At 42.3% G+C, this 15,682-nt stretch overlaps 1 protein-coding gene across 3 annotated transcripts in view; it reads right to left on the bottom strand.

Annotated features, from left to right (window-relative positions):
- TMEM161B (transmembrane protein 161B) overlaps positions 1-15,682 on the bottom strand; it is a 57,127-nt gene that overhangs the window by 13,906 nt on the left and 27,539 nt on the right. For 2 of the 3 annotated variants that reach the window (XM_073678892.1, XM_073678905.1), the window contains exons 8-13: positions 14,613-14,673; positions 12,811-12,951; positions 11,127-11,240; positions 9,268-9,442; positions 2,828-2,924; positions 1,229-2,714 (exon numbers count right to left, since the gene is read on the bottom strand). In XM_073678892.1, the coding sequence (XP_073534993.1) occupies positions 2,446-2,714; positions 2,828-2,924; positions 9,268-9,442; positions 11,127-11,240; positions 12,811-12,951; positions 14,613-14,673 (857 nt within the window). In that variant the 3' untranslated portion in view covers positions 1,229-2,445. Of the gene's footprint in view, positions 1-1,228; positions 2,715-2,827; positions 2,925-9,267; positions 9,443-11,126; positions 11,241-12,810; positions 12,952-14,612; positions 14,674-15,682 lie in introns of those variants that run through there. The other variant, XR_012320133.1, reaches the window with a different exon arrangement.

The raw sequence follows: 15,682 nt of genomic DNA, 5'->3' as shown, positions 1-15,682 counted from the left end.
TTTCGTCCCACATTGGACCCTGTTCTCAGCCATAGGAGACGGAGCTGAAGTGTAGGATGCGGACGTGTGATGTGGGTCACAAATTAGTAGCCCACCCTTCAGCTCTGCCTCGATGTGGAACAAAACGTTGGCCCATTAGTTTGTATGTATACCTGCTGATGATCATATAAAGCCTTCAGTCTCATTTGGAGTGGTTTGGTTACGCCTTTTCAAATAAGTTCTCAACACCAGCAAGCATCACCACTGAGTGCCCACCATATTGTATTACTGAATGTGTGTTGACAGTGATTTTCACAACCCATAGACTTGTATGAGTAATTTTGATCCAAGTCTTGACATGTCTTCAAAATTTATTTTCAGCACACGGTCCCAAAAAAATCTAGGACATGTGAACAGATCCGCTCCATGGACTATAATGGCTATGTGTTCTATCCGTGAAAACCACAGGAAGAACATGTAAGTGATTCACGGATGTCGGAATGAGGCCTTATGCTGAATCTTTTTCCACAATTAGTTTTTTTTTCTTCTCTATTACATTCTACAGGCAGGTCAGTATGACAGTACCAATACGCATATGATCAGCATTACCATTGGCGGGTTTGGCTAACTTTCACTTAATGTGTATGGGGCCCTAAAGCTGTCGGAGATCATTCAGCAGTCAATATCGTTTGTATGGCTATCTTAAAAGTTGTGGTCTGTAGCCCATTCCTTTGGCTACCAGTAACATTTTGCTTTTTCCTACTGTAGTGCTTGATGCATATTTGTCCAACTTACAACTAAAGAAATTCAAAATATCTCCAGCTCCAATGGTTATTGTAACGCAACAGTGAAATGCCTTTATATAACCCTGATTACAAAGGTAGCCGAGCTAGACAAAAAGCAGCACCACCGAGCATTCACTACTAGTGATGAGCGAGTGTGCTCCTTTAACTGAGCATGCTCGGGTGCTTACCGAGTATCTTCGGCGTGCTCGTATATTATGTTTGAGTCCCTGCGTCTGCATGATTTATTGCTGTTAGTCAGCCTCAACACATGCAATGATTGCTTACTTGTTACGGAATCCTCACGTGTTGAGGCTGTCCAACAGCCATAAATTATGCAGACGCAGAGACTCGAATATAATATACGAGCACGCAGAAGATACTCGGTAAGAACGCAAGCGTGCTCGGTTAAAGGTTTATTACTCATCACTATTCACTACCTTAGGAAACACCATTAATTCTACAGATTAGAAACTTGATAAAGATTTACTTTTACATGATTGCATATAAATATGTTTGATCTGAAATAAACCTTTATATATGTTTACAGCAGTGTTTTGCATTGAACCCTTTAAAAAGGATTTAAAAAATAAATAAAAAGTCAGATCACACAAGTTTTATACACCTCTGGAAAAAATGGTCTGATTACATATTTCCTATATAATAAACATTTAAAACTATTTCTAATATGTGATTTTAGAGTGATGTTTGGATTAAGCTTTAGTAAAAATGCAGCAGAACTTTTGCAGTGTCATCCCCACTCCCTTCATCCATGTACATACACACAATCCCATGTCTGACACGTCTAGCACCGACACTTGTTAAGTATTTATGTGGGCAGTGACTGAGGAACTATCGTAATGATAGGATTAGATTACGTTAGAGATGATCAAAAAGACTTGCAGGATCCTGGCTGATCGGTCCCGTCAGTAGCCCGTGGCTGCCAACCAATGCCCTGCAAACCTCCTGCCTGCCAGGACCCTTGGCACCTTAGGCCCGGCGCAATGTCCGGCAGCCGAGAATTACCATTGTCGCTGCTGGACCAGGGTCCTGTGAATCTTTTTGCTCATTTCTAGTTACCTGCCTTCAAGCACACATGTCCGCCAGACATAGAAAAGTCACCAGATAACCACACAGTTGTTCACATACATTTACTGTAATATACAGTAGCAATACATTCTGTCCTGCCGGAACTTGTGTCACTAAAAATGGACAGAGCCAGCAGAAATAAATTAGTCATCTTCAAGCCTCAACTTTCTTTGTATGACTCAGCTCTTGATAGAAAAATGCAGGGGAATCTCTCATAAGCTTCGTTGACACGCCGTCCATATTTAGGGGAGAAAAAAAAAAAAAGAAGACACTAAGCAATGTGAGTGCAATGCCGGCTAAGAAAAGATGACTAGGTTACCTTACAGTATATCAGTCCAAAACTTGTTATAAAAAGCAAAAAAAAAAGAAAAATCACAAAAAAAAAAACAACTATTTCATGAATCAGCAGTTTAGTCGTCTTCGTCCTCTGAGGTAATGAAGATTAAGCTCACAACAGTGATTTGATACAATATTTACCCTGAGAAAACAGAGGAAACATTGATACAAGACATGACGCTGCCCATACCCATGTGCTCTTGTCGGTGCAGCTTCTCGTCTCATACTTGGTCCTTTTAAGATGATGCTATCGGGTTGATCATGCCACTATTAAATACTGATGATAAAACAAACCAAAGAGGCTTGTAGAGAAAAGGCAAGCTGCTATCCACCACGTAAGGAAGGATAAGAGTCCCCGGAAGAGAAGAGGGGTGAAAACGTTCTTCAGTCCCCCGAGCGCTATGGTAATTTGTGCTACTGTCGCTTTCATTTTTTCTTCAGGGCATGGCACTTCAGAGAAAGCTGGGCTAGATCCTTGTGCTGCTTCTAATGGAGAATTGGACTCATAGATCCCCCAAGAATGATTACCTAACAAGAAAAAGAAGTTAACAACTTTAACTCGCACTAAAAACAGAATTGAATACTTTAATATCAGGGGGCGTGGTGTTACCGACGTATTCAGGTGCCACGTTCATACCTACCTAATGTCTTCAGGAGCAGGGTCGTGTGCAGGAGCATCACCATAGGTGCCACGTACTGAAGTGCAATAACACAAAGGTAATAAAACACTCGAGCCACCTAAAATAAGACAGAATCCATCAGTGTGCTGCTGAACGAGCAGTACAACAGCGCTCACTTCTGAAGGGACCTTAAAGGGACTGTCTCATGTTGTTAAATGGATAATATTGCAAAGTACTTGAAAAAACAATATAATAAGGTTTATCTATTATATAAAATATGTGTTATAATTAATTTCCTAGCTGAAAGACACATAAGTATAAAACTAACAGTTAAATTAATACACATTATTTGGGTCACATGAAGTATTTTTCAAGACGAATACATCGATATCACTATACCATAAAGCAAAGGATGTTTGTATCCATATTCAAAGTAGTCCGTTGACAAAACAAAGTCTTTTAGAAGCATGCGTTCAATGAGACACCTCGTTGTTTGAATTCCAGTCCGGTGTTTGTATGGAGGAAGTCTTTGGGTTGACGAGTCCACTTGAGCGGTGCTCCGGCCGGCAGCACACGCCCGGGGAAATGCTCCCAGGTAGCTTCGGTGATAGGAGTCCTAGACTGAAGAAGACTTCAGTGACGTCACGATGTCGGTGTCTGAGTTGGTACAGATCACTGAATGGATCAAAGTTATTTCCAACGCATTTTGTAAACTACGGTTTTCTTCATCAGGGATGATCCATCACAGTGAGTTGGTTTGGATGCAAATAGCCTTTGCTTTATGGTAACGGACTAGTTTCAATTTGGGTGCAAACAACCTTTGCTTTATGGTATAGTGATACTGATGTATTCCTTATGAAAAATACCAGATATGACCTAAATAATGTGTATTAAACTGTTCGTTTTATACGTCCGTGTCTTTCAGCTAGGAAATTAATTATAATACATTTTATACACAAATTTTTACTTAAGCGCAAATAGATAAACCTTATTATGCATTCTAACCCAGACAAACAGTGGATTTGTGTCTCTATTTGCTGCTAAAGTGAAAATAACGGGTACTAGTGCCACTGTGATTTCTGTATTATATATACTTTAAAAAACAAGTAACTTCTCAATTTACCTCTTACTAAAAATCCTCTTCGCTCTAAAGAATGTCTTAACTCTATATTTTATTGCTTGTTGCCTAGGCTACTGGCCCCTGCTGCTGCAGTTTATTAGAGGTGGCTGGTTTCCTGGGAAAGGAGTGCACGCTTGAAAGTGCTTTGATTTAAAATTTGCAAGCGCTGCTCCGTATCTGGCTGGATCTGGCTAGACGGCTGGATCTGCAGGGCTGTGGAGCCGGAGTCGTGGAGTCGGTGTCCATTTTGGTGGAGTCGGAATAAAATGGACTGACTCCAACTCCTAAAATATGTAATAAATTGGGTGCAGTAGTTCAATGTAGTTTATGGGGAATATTTTTTTCATAAGAATTTGGGAAAGTTATGAAATGTCCTATAAATGTCTGTCCTATTCCTGATCTAAGGGTCTAGACTTTTAGCTGAGACAGTAAATTTATCATTTAAACATGAGCCATGTATGAGGGAGTCGGAGTCGTGGAGTCGGGAGTCATGGAAATTGAGGAGTCGGAGTTGAAGTCGGAAGTTTGGCTTACCGAATCCACAGCCCTGTGGATCTGGCTTAGATGGCTGGATCTGGCCAGCTTCAGTGCCCCTGGGCTCCTTCAATTCTGAAGAGCATACATGTTAAACTCTGGCCCGCAGGGTGGTTTTATTTGGCTCGTGATATAAGAATCACCATCCCTATGTAGGGCTAATTATTCTGTATGCAGGACTATGTGGGGCCATTATTCTGTATGGAGGACTATGTTAGGCCCATTATATTGTATGGAGGACTATGTGGGGCCCTTATTCTGTATGAAGGAGTATGTGGGGCCATTATTCTGTATGGAGGACTATGTGGGGCCATTATTCTGTATGGAGGACTATGTGGGGCCATTATACTGTATGGAGGACTATGTGAGGTCCATTATATAGTATGGAGGACTATGTGGGGCCATTATTCTGTATGGAGCACTATGTGGGGCCATTATTCTGTATGGAGGACTATGTGAGGCCCATTATATAGTATGGAGGACTATGTGGGGCCATTATTCTGTATGGAGGACTATGTGGGGCTCATTATTCTGTATGTAGGACTATGTGGGGCCATTATTCAGTATGGAGGACTATGTGGGGCCATTATTCTGTATGGAGGACTATGTGGGGCCATTATTCTGTATGGAGGACTATGTGGGGCCATTATTCTGTATGGAGGACTATGTGGGGCCATTATTCTGTATGGAGGACTATGTGGGGCCATTATTCTGTATGGAGGACTATGTGGGGCTCATTATTCTGTATGGAGGACTATGTGGGGCCATTATTCTGTATGGAGGACTATGTGAGGCTCATTATATTGTATGGAGCACTATGTGGGGCCATTATTCTGTATTGAGGACTATGTGGGGCCCTTATTCTGTATGGAGGACTATGTGGGGCCATTATTCTGTATGGAGGACTATGTGGGACTCATTATTCTGTATGGAGGACTATGTGGGGCCATTATTCTGTATGGAGGACTATAAGGGGCTATTATTCTGTATGGAGGACTATAAGGGGCTATTATTCTGTATGGAGGACTATGTGGGGCCATTATATTGTATGGAGGACTATGTGGGGCCATTATTCTGTATTCAGGACTATGTGGGGCCATTATTCTGTATGCAGGACTATGTGGGGCCATTATTCTGTATGCAGGACTATGTGGGGCCATTATTCTGTATGCAGGACTATGTGGGGCCATTATTCTGTATGGAGGACTATGTTAGGCCCATTATATTGTATGGAGGACTATGTGGGGCCCTTATTCTGTATGGAGGACTATGTGGGGCCATTATTCTGTATGGAGGACTATGTGAGGCCCATTATATAGTATGGAGGACTATGTGGGGCCATTATTCTGTATGGAGGACTATGTGGGGCTCATTATTCTGTATGTAGGACTATGTGGGGCCATTATTCAGTATGGAGGACTATGTGGGGCCATTATTCTGTATGGAGGACTATGTGGGGCCATGATTCTGTATGGAGGACTATGTGGGGCCATTATTCTGTATGGAGGACTATGTGGGGCCATTATTCTGTATGGAGGACTATGTGGGGCTCATTATTCTGTATGGAGGACTATGTGGGGCCATTATTCTGTATGGAGGACTATGTGAGGCTCATTATATTGTATGGAGCACTATGTGGGGCCATTATTCTGTATTGAGGACTATGTGGGGCCCTTATTCTGTATGGAGGACTATGTGGGGCCATTATTCTGTATGGAGGACTATGTGGGACTCATTATTCTGTATGGAGGACTATGTGGGGCCATTATTCTGTATGGAGGACTATAAGGGGCTATTATTCTGTATGGAGGACTATGTGGGGCCATTATATTGTATGGAGGACTATGTGGGGCCATTATTCTGTATGCAGGACTATGTGGGGCCATTATTCTGTATGCAGGACTATGTGGGGCCATTATTCTGTATGCAGGACTATGTGGGGCCATTATTCTGTATGCAGGACTATGTGGGGCCATTATTCTGTATGGAGGACTATGTTAGGCCCATTATATTGTATGGAGGACTATGTGGGGCCCTTATTCTGTATGGAGGACTATGTGGGGCCATTATTCTGTATGGAGGACTATGTGAGGCCCATTATATAGTATGGAGGACTATGTGGGGCCATTATTCTGTATGGAGGACTATGTGGGGCCATTATTCTGTATGGAGGACTATGTGGGGCTCATTATTCTGTATGTAGGACTATGTGGGGCCATTATTCAGTATGGAGGACTATAAGGGGCTATTATTCTGTATGGAGGACTATGTGGGGCCATTATTCTGTATGGAGGACTATGTGGGGCCATTATTCTGTATGGAGGACTATGTGGGGCCATTATTCTGTATGGAGGACTATGTGGGGCCATTATTCTGTATGGAGGACTATGTGGGGCTCATTATTCTGTATGGAGGACTATGTGGGGCCATTATTCTGTATGGAGGACTATGTGAGGCTCATTATATTGTATGGAGCACTATGTGGGGCCATTATTCTGTATTGAGGACTATGTGGGGCCCTTATTCTGTATGGAGGACTATGTGGGGCCATTATTCTGTATGGAGGACTATGTGGGGCTCATTATTCTGTATGGAGGACTATGTGGGGCCATTATTCTGTATGGAGGATTATAAGGGGCTATTTATCTGTATGGAGGACTATGTGGGGCTATTATTCTGTATGGAGGACTATGTGGGGCCATTATTCTGTATGGAGGACTATGTGGGGCTATTATTCTGTATGGAGGACTATGTGGGGCCATTATTCTGTATGGAGGACTATAAGGGGCCATTATTCTGTATGGAGGACTATGTGAGGCCCATTATATTGTATGGAGGACTATGTGGGGCCATTATTCTGTATGGAGGACTATGTGGGGCTCATTATTCCGTATGGAGGACTATGTGGGGCCATTATTCTGTATGGAGGACTATAAGGGGCTATTATTCTGTATGGAGGACTATGTGGGGCCATTATTCTGTATGGAGGACTATGTGGGGCCATTATTCTGTATGGAGGACTATGTGGGGCCATTATTCTGTATGGAGGACTATAAGGGGCCATTATTCTGTATGGAGGACTATAAGGGGGTATTATTCTGTATGGAGGACTATGTGGGGCCATTATTCTGTATGGAGGACTATGTGGGGCCATTATTCTGTATGGAGGACTATGTTGGGCCATTATTCTGTATGGAGGACTATAAGGGGCTATTATTCTGTATGGAGGACTATGTGGGGCCATTATTCTGTATGAAGGACTATGTGGGGCCCATTATACTGTATGGAGGACTATGTGGGGCCATTATTCTGTATGGAGGACTATGTGGGGCCCATTATTCTGTATGGAGGACTATGTGGGGCCCATTATTCTGCATGGAGGACTTTGTGGGGCCCATTATACTGTATACTGGTTGGCCTGCTACTTTGTTCAAGTTTTTCATTTTGGCCCTCTGTGTGTTTGAGTTTGACATCCCTGTTATACAGGCAAAGCTGCCTCTGCTTGCAGCATGGGAGACCAAAAGGTTCAGATCAGCGGTGCGACTGTGCCACTGGTCTAAACTTAAAGAAGTTGTCCACTACTATATAAAATGCCCCCCAATGTATGTAAACTGTGGAGAGAAGTATTTTTGTAATTACCTTGCTTGTTCTTTATTGCCTGTGAGCGGCGCTATCCTAGGCCGCTCACAGGCATCACGTGACCCTGGCTGCAGCCTCCTGTGGCATCCGCTGATGTCACATCAAGTCGGGCGTGACTCAGTGACGCGCTCCCCGCTGATTGATGGGCTGTGGGTGGGGTTTCACTGCACAGCTCGACATACACAGGGTGCTTTCCCTTTTGTCTGCATTCACTGGGAAAGCATGCGGTGTATGCTGGGCTGTGACGTGCAGTGAAACCCAACCCACAGCCCATCACTCACCGGGGAGCGCGTCACTGATGTCAAGCCCGGCTTGACGTGACATCAGCGGATGTCAGAGACGGCTGCAGCCGGGATCACGTGATGCCTGTGAGCGGTCAGCGATAGCGCTGCTCACAGGCCATAAAGACAAAGCAAGGTAATTACAAAAAGACTTCTCTCCACAGTTTAAATACATTGGGGGCATTTTATACAGTAGTGGACAACTTCTTTAATATTCAAGAGCACAGTCCCCCGGCAAGCTGCAACATGGGAGGTAGAAGTACAGTGCACTACTGAAGACAGAAGGTGAGTACACCCCTTTAATAGAGAAACCAGACAGTCTGTATTAAAAGCCAGCTGTAACACTTGTACAACCCAAACCATCATTTAGCAGATAATAATCTTTTGCAAAAAAAATACAAAGACAATCATACAGTGTCATACACATAGTGACAATGGTCACTGGTATAGCAGAACAAAAAAAAATACAAAGTCTCAAATACTTCACCTCCTTAGACTGTTAAATTGGCAGCTGCATTATAGACACAACTCAATAATGGCTACTAGATTTCACCCTCTTACTGCTATTTCAAATATTTCCAAAAATGATCTGGTCTTTGTTCATAGGACGCTCTGACTTTTTCATGTATTGCAATACTTGATTCTTGAGTGTCTAAAGTCCGCAGCTACATCGTAATCTGCATGAATAGTATTTTCTCATAGGGTTAAAATAGAGGCACTAATATTACAAAGTCTTGTTGGGTTAACAACAACACTTTCCAACAAACTGAAGTTTCCATAAAATAAATCTTATCTGTGATTTGTATAGCGTGGAATAAATAATATATATTTTACATAATGGCTGAACGAAGAATAATACACAATAGTGTTGGACACAGCAGATTTACCATCTTCTGTAGTTCCATAGTACTTATCCTCCCAGCTTCTTTCTTCATTTGATCCACACATTTCTGAGCCAAATTTAAGTACGCCTGTAGATGGTATCTCATCATAATTAACCTCAAACCACACAGGGAAATGATGATCCAAAGTCGGACTGTATCAAAGGCATCCTCCGTCATTCTGCCATAGTAAAAAAACAAGCAAACAAGTAATTACATTCTTGTTGTCAACTTAGTGCAGGATGCCATGAACCCCTAACACTGAGCCAATAGGTCTGGACTAAAGGCAGGAGAAGTAAAGGTGATGTCGTGCAAACCTAATAAGCATTGTGCACGTGGCATCAGAGGCAGACATTGTGCACATAACCATAGAGCTTCATACCCTCAACGGATGGGAATGAGAATACGTTTGGTCTCCAATATGGTGATATGGTCGGAATTTTTTCTTCACATTTCTATACAGAGGACCTTCAGAAACTACAGTATACAGCGAGGTGCATGTTTTTAATAATTGGACCCACTAGATGACCTGTGCCATCCATGTATGGCCATATAATGTACGTAGAGCCTTATAGCCTATAAAAAGTTATTCATACCCAATGACAATATGGTAAAGTTGACGACTGTCCCCCATAGATTTTCTCACACTACATCTAGTTGGGATGACTATACCATATTCCTCTTTTTTCTTTTTACATCGTAGGATAAACAGTAAGACGTGCTAGAATCAGAGACGCATAATTCATTGCTCCGGAGCATCTGCCAAGTGGCGTGCAGCTCTCCGGAAAACTCTGGCGTAAGGTGTGACACAGCTCATCATGAATTAGATAAGCTGTGGCCTCACATCCCCGACACGCCACATCATCACCCATGTTGGTGGACCTGGGCGAAAATTGCATAACCTCACAATGTGCAAACATTTTGTGACTTTTCAAAGCGATTTAAGCCAGAATTCTATCATTATCACTTTGGTGAATCGGGGCCTAAGTGTAAGCCAGACTGTGTGGGGTTTTACCTTAATCTAACAAGAGTTTTCAGGTGACAAAAAATCCCTGTATCCTCTGCTGCATTTTTTTTAATAAAATGTAAGCTACTCTCCCTCCCTGGGTCTGATGCTGTGTCTGCAGCGGTGATGTCACGTCGACAGCGCTGCACCCAATCAGTGAGCTCAGCAGCATTGAGCATCTCGGGCAGACTTGCTGAGCTCAGTTATTGGCTGCAGTGCTGTTAAAGTGACATCACCGCTGCAGAGAATAACAGACACCGGGAGCAGTGGTAGAGACTGAGCTGGACCTGGGGAAGGTGAGTAAGGTGTGCTTTTTTTTAAATTAATTGCGCCTGGGGACAAGGATTTTCTGAAACCAGACAAGCCCTTTGAGACTACTCGAGACAAGGGTAACATTCATAGCTTTTCTACATTGCCTGTTCACAGCACAATCCTATAGACAAGATTTAAAGCTTCTAATCGGCACCACTGACTCCAAGAGAAGTGATGGTAGATTTCTTTTTGCTAGGAAGGATGATCACATTTAGGCAATGCACTTTCTAAAGTACATTCAGAACAGTAAAGTTGGGCTTATATATGGATAAGTTGTGTCCAGACTTTTTTATGCCCAAGCCGGAGACAACTCATGATAAAGTTGTGCACTGCTGTGGCGTCCAGAGCTAGACAAAAAAATAGACATAACAAATATGGCATGCAACATTTCTGATCCGGCCCCAAGACCAGCCCAGCAAAACATCTGATTTATGTATCCCCATCTATTTCCCAATGTAAACTATGGGTAAATTATCAGTTGTGGCATCAGTTTCACTATCACATCCACTATAGCAACGGATTTCCAGATGTACGGTAACACACTTACAGAGGTATACTTTCCTTGCCCATTGGTGGATTCAGAATGTAGTCCTTGGTTATGGGCTTCACCCACAGCAGCACCATCAACAGAGGCGATAAAAAATTAACATGCAGAAAAAACCTATAAGTGAAGCAAGTAAATACATGAAACATCCCACTTACTGGAACTTACAGCATTTATGTTTCTAGTTGTATAATAAAGGTGAAATTGGGACAAATATCCGTATAAAATACAGAAGGTCCTCTGAGAAGAAACAAAAGGTGAAAAAATGCATTGTACAAAACAACTGGCATTTCTACTAAAAGAATCTCTATCTATCCTGTGTACAATGCTGGGCAGCTCGGGGGGTGCGGGAATGGAAGCAGCTCCCGAGTCTTTTCATGGAGGTCACTGCACATCGTCGTCAACAAGCTACATTTTCATTTTTCTATCTTCATATCTTGTTTCCTCTAATTGAATGTTCGGTAAAGAAGAAACAAAATCTCTGCAGGATGCGCTTACGGTGGAGATGATCCCTTTCTGCGACTTTTCCTGTTTATATCCTCAATTAACTATAGTGAACAAGACAACTGACATGTTCAATAATAGCTCACAAAGCAGGAGAAAGCTATAACAAGAAGATTCCTGCTTTCCACTTCCACAGACTTAATTCGCACATTTGTGTGTGATAAGTGGGTCCAAAAATGGCTGCATCAAGCCACAGACTGAGAAGAGAGGCTGGGCATAAGCTAAGGTTTCCATAATTCCCATAGATTTGTATGGTGAACGTAATGTATGGCCTCCTTTTTATTTAGTCCTTTGCTGCATGTGAGCACCCTTTTAATAAGACATTTATGGTATATCCTGTGGATATGCCATAAATGCCAGATGGCAAAAATGGAAACTGTCATGATTAGGCGGTCTGCGCTGCGGGAATGAAGAGCCGGATTCCAAATAGTTTTTTTTTTAAATCCCAAAGCATTTCTGCGCCGTACCTGCGTCTTTCTCAAGGTATATAAAAAAATATCACACTTCATTTTTCTACGTTGAAAAAGGTGCCGATCCGGAGCAGAAACGTGTTGGTATTAATAAAAAACTATTTGGAATCAGGCTCTTCATTTCTGCAGCGCAGACAGCCTAAACATGACAGCTTCCATTTTTGCCATTATACATCTGGAAGAACCTTTTCCTCCAGCCATGGGGCAGCAGCAGCGGCTTTCTACGCCTTTATAGGTGTTGTGCCTGCACACATCACCTTGAGGTGAGCGCTACCATCGTTTAGACCTCTCCCTTGCTAGAGGGTATAGCCATATTTTGAGTGCGCTTTTGTCCCTCTCCAGGGCTTCTCATAAATGGCATATGGGAATATTCATATAATGGGAACCGTGGAAGACAAGCATTGCTTGCACAAACAGTCTGCATGTAAAAAACTTACGTGGAATCGGTTCACAGAAAGTCACATCAGCACAGAGGTATTATACAATCACGTGCTCTGCTGCGTTGGAAGAAAGAATGAATTCTCTGGTTATGATGACCAAACGCATAAAAATAATCATGTTTAATTTTTTTCGGGCCAATGCACTGGATAAAGGGCAAAGGACACTTCACAAATATCGTCAAATCCTGGAAGTCAGAGTTCTGGTCATTATAATCATCAAGGATCCAGCGCACATTCATTTCTGCACGAGAAAGCTTAGACTCTGCTCCTTACTGTGTCACTGTTCCTCTTGATTGACTGAGGGCATCAAGGTGCATCTGAGCCAAACGCAGGCCCGGGAATGTTAGGAAGGCTCCGATAAGAGAACATAGTACCGCCAGGAATAATTTAAAGGTAAGCTTGGACACCGGACCTCTGCGTGAGAGAAAAAATAAAGCTACTTTTTGGTGGTATACAACAGATTACTACAGGTCTAAATTAGCTTCTCAAAGGGGTTCTCTAGGGTTCTGAAGAGGTAATTCTTATGCTAAAATATATGGAAAATTGCTTTTTCAAGACCCCCATGCACATCAGACTAAAATCAACCAAACTCAGAGACGTCAGCCAGCAGTCTAATGTGTATGGGGGCCTCCCAAATGTCCTGACAAATCATGTACGTTGGAGAGAATGATTTCTTGGATTTCAGCAAGATAAGCGGCTACAGAGGAGTTTGGCAGCGGCTTTCTCATAGAGGACACAGGAGCGCTCGGCGTGCGTGCATATGAGGGAGTCAGGAGAGATGGCTGTTCATACATTAACTAGACGTCTTTACATTGGGAAAACACTGTTTATATATTTATATTTTCGACATTTCTAAAACAGAGATAGATAGATAGATAGCGGGGGACCCAAAAGTCAAAGCCCCAACGATTGATCATAAATGGATGGCATATCCAAGAGATATGCTATCACTTTATGACATTGGAATACCCTTTGAAAGGGAATTTGTCAGCAGGTTTTTGCTATGTAATCATGAAAGAAGCATGAGGAAAGGGTGGAGACGCCGATTACAGAAATGTGTCATTTACTAGGATGTGTTGCTGTTTCAATGCAATAAGTGTTTTATCCCCTGGAGATTACTGCTACAGGACTAGGAGTCTAGTGAGACCTGGTCCACTGCCCTGTATAACCCCACCATTGATTAGCAGCTTTTTGTCAATGTACAGAGAAAGCTGCCAATCGATGGTGTAGGCGGGGTGATTTAGGGCACTACTGCAGACAAAGCACTTCTGGGTCTGCAGCAGTGAAAACTGTGATTGCATCACAAATGCTGTATCCAGTAAACTAAGTGATATATCGCTGGAATCAGGGTCTCTGCCCTACCTACATCATGCTGCTCTCAGATGAGGTAGCAAAATCTGGTGACAGCTTCCCTTTAACGCTGATGATAAATCTTTAGAATGTAGGGAGGGGAGTTTCACAAATACTAAAATAATAGATTTCAATAAGTTGATGGATACATTTTGTATTTTAAAGGGGTTATCCAATTAAAAGAAGTTATCACCTGTCTACAAGATTGGTGACAACTTGCTGATCAGTTCAGTGGCCGCTCCACAGCTAGGACCCCCCTCCTCCCACCCACCACCCGCACTGTCTGACATTTAAAGAATCTTTATCAACAACAGGGAACTTTAATCCCATTTATATAATGGTGCGGCAGGTCCGACGCCTCACTGACGCACCTTTAATTCTCTATGGAGCTGCTGGAAAAAGCAAAGTGCAGCGCTTGGCAGCCCCCAAAAGGAATGGATGGAGTAGTGGTCATCCATGTGCAATGCCACCCCATTCTAGCAGGGATAAAAGGTCCCCGTTCTGCTGATCAGGGCTGGTCTCAGTGGTTTGACCCCCACTAATCAGCAAGATATCACCTATAAGGTGACAACTTTAGATCATCGGACAGTCCCTTTAACTATAAAAACAAAAATCATTCCCAGCACAGAATATCATTATTTATATTTCATCTGTCATATCAGTTGACTCAATTGTCCATGAGATTCATAGTCAGGTACAAAAATGTTGATGCTGAAAATACTTACTGAGACTCCAAGCCTTGTTTTTGAAGAAACTCTACAGCGCTTTCTGAAAAATTTGTAAAGCCTAGGAAAAAAAAAAAAAACACATTTCAGAAAGTCAGATTATGAACATTTCAATCCTTCCACGCTGCAATCATTTCTAATCTGGTGTTAATAAGAAAAGTTAGCGAGCACAAGGATCCCAACCCAATGTGATTTACAACTGTGGGCTGGAGGGCAATTAAACCCAATATAGCATGTACACATTCCATAACACTTAAATTGCAACACTAGGAAGGAAAACTTGTGAATGTATGGAAATCACATGATGGACAGACATGTTAATGAAATGCAAATGATTAAAAAGGGAAACAAAAACTTCCGAACATCTCAATTTATTCAGTACCTAGAAAAAGAGCCACACACAGAAATACAGGCACTTAAACACCATGGCTGCCATCAATGAGGTTATTAATGGTTATTCTGGCATAAATGCACTTGGGCAAATCATCAAGATCCACTACTGGCAGTTCCCTTTGCAATTGCAGACCAATGACGTCCCAGATGTGCTTGATGGGGGGACACGTCTGGAGACGCCACAGGCCATGTTTAAGCCATGCAGGTTTCTCACAGTAGGATGAGCGAATAGCACATACGCAATACTGAACAAATCAAGAGGTTTTAAACATTTTATTTCCATTTTCTCATCTTTTGCATACCATAAATATTTCAATTGATCCTGTGATTTTCATAATTTTGCGACTTTTCATTCTTGGTGAAATTTCATCATTGAGTCAAATCGGGCTCACGGATAATCCAGTTCACATAGGCCGATACAAACTATATGGAGACGGTACGCTATATTTCTATCCTCATACAGCATGGGTATCGTTGGCAGAACATCCCTTCTTTACATGGGTGGGGTGTGCCGTCGACAACAGTGATGGTCATGCCGTCAAAATTGATGCAATCAGCTGAAGAATAAGTGTTATGCTCATTGCTCAGCTAAACGTGGTTTACATTGAGAAACACTTTATTTTGCAAATTGCCAGCAAATTGCCCATATTTTCCACATAACTAACACGGCTATATAT

This window comes from Phyllobates terribilis, unplaced genomic scaffold, assembly GCF_046119375.1.
Source record: "Phyllobates terribilis strain yellow unplaced genomic scaffold, ASM4611937v1 Scaffold_1__5_contigs__length_1240528914, whole genome shotgun sequence".
Classification (NCBI taxonomy): domain Eukaryota; kingdom Metazoa; phylum Chordata; class Amphibia; order Anura; family Dendrobatidae; genus Phyllobates; species Phyllobates terribilis.
This window is presented reverse-complemented; position numbering and strand designations above follow the sequence as displayed.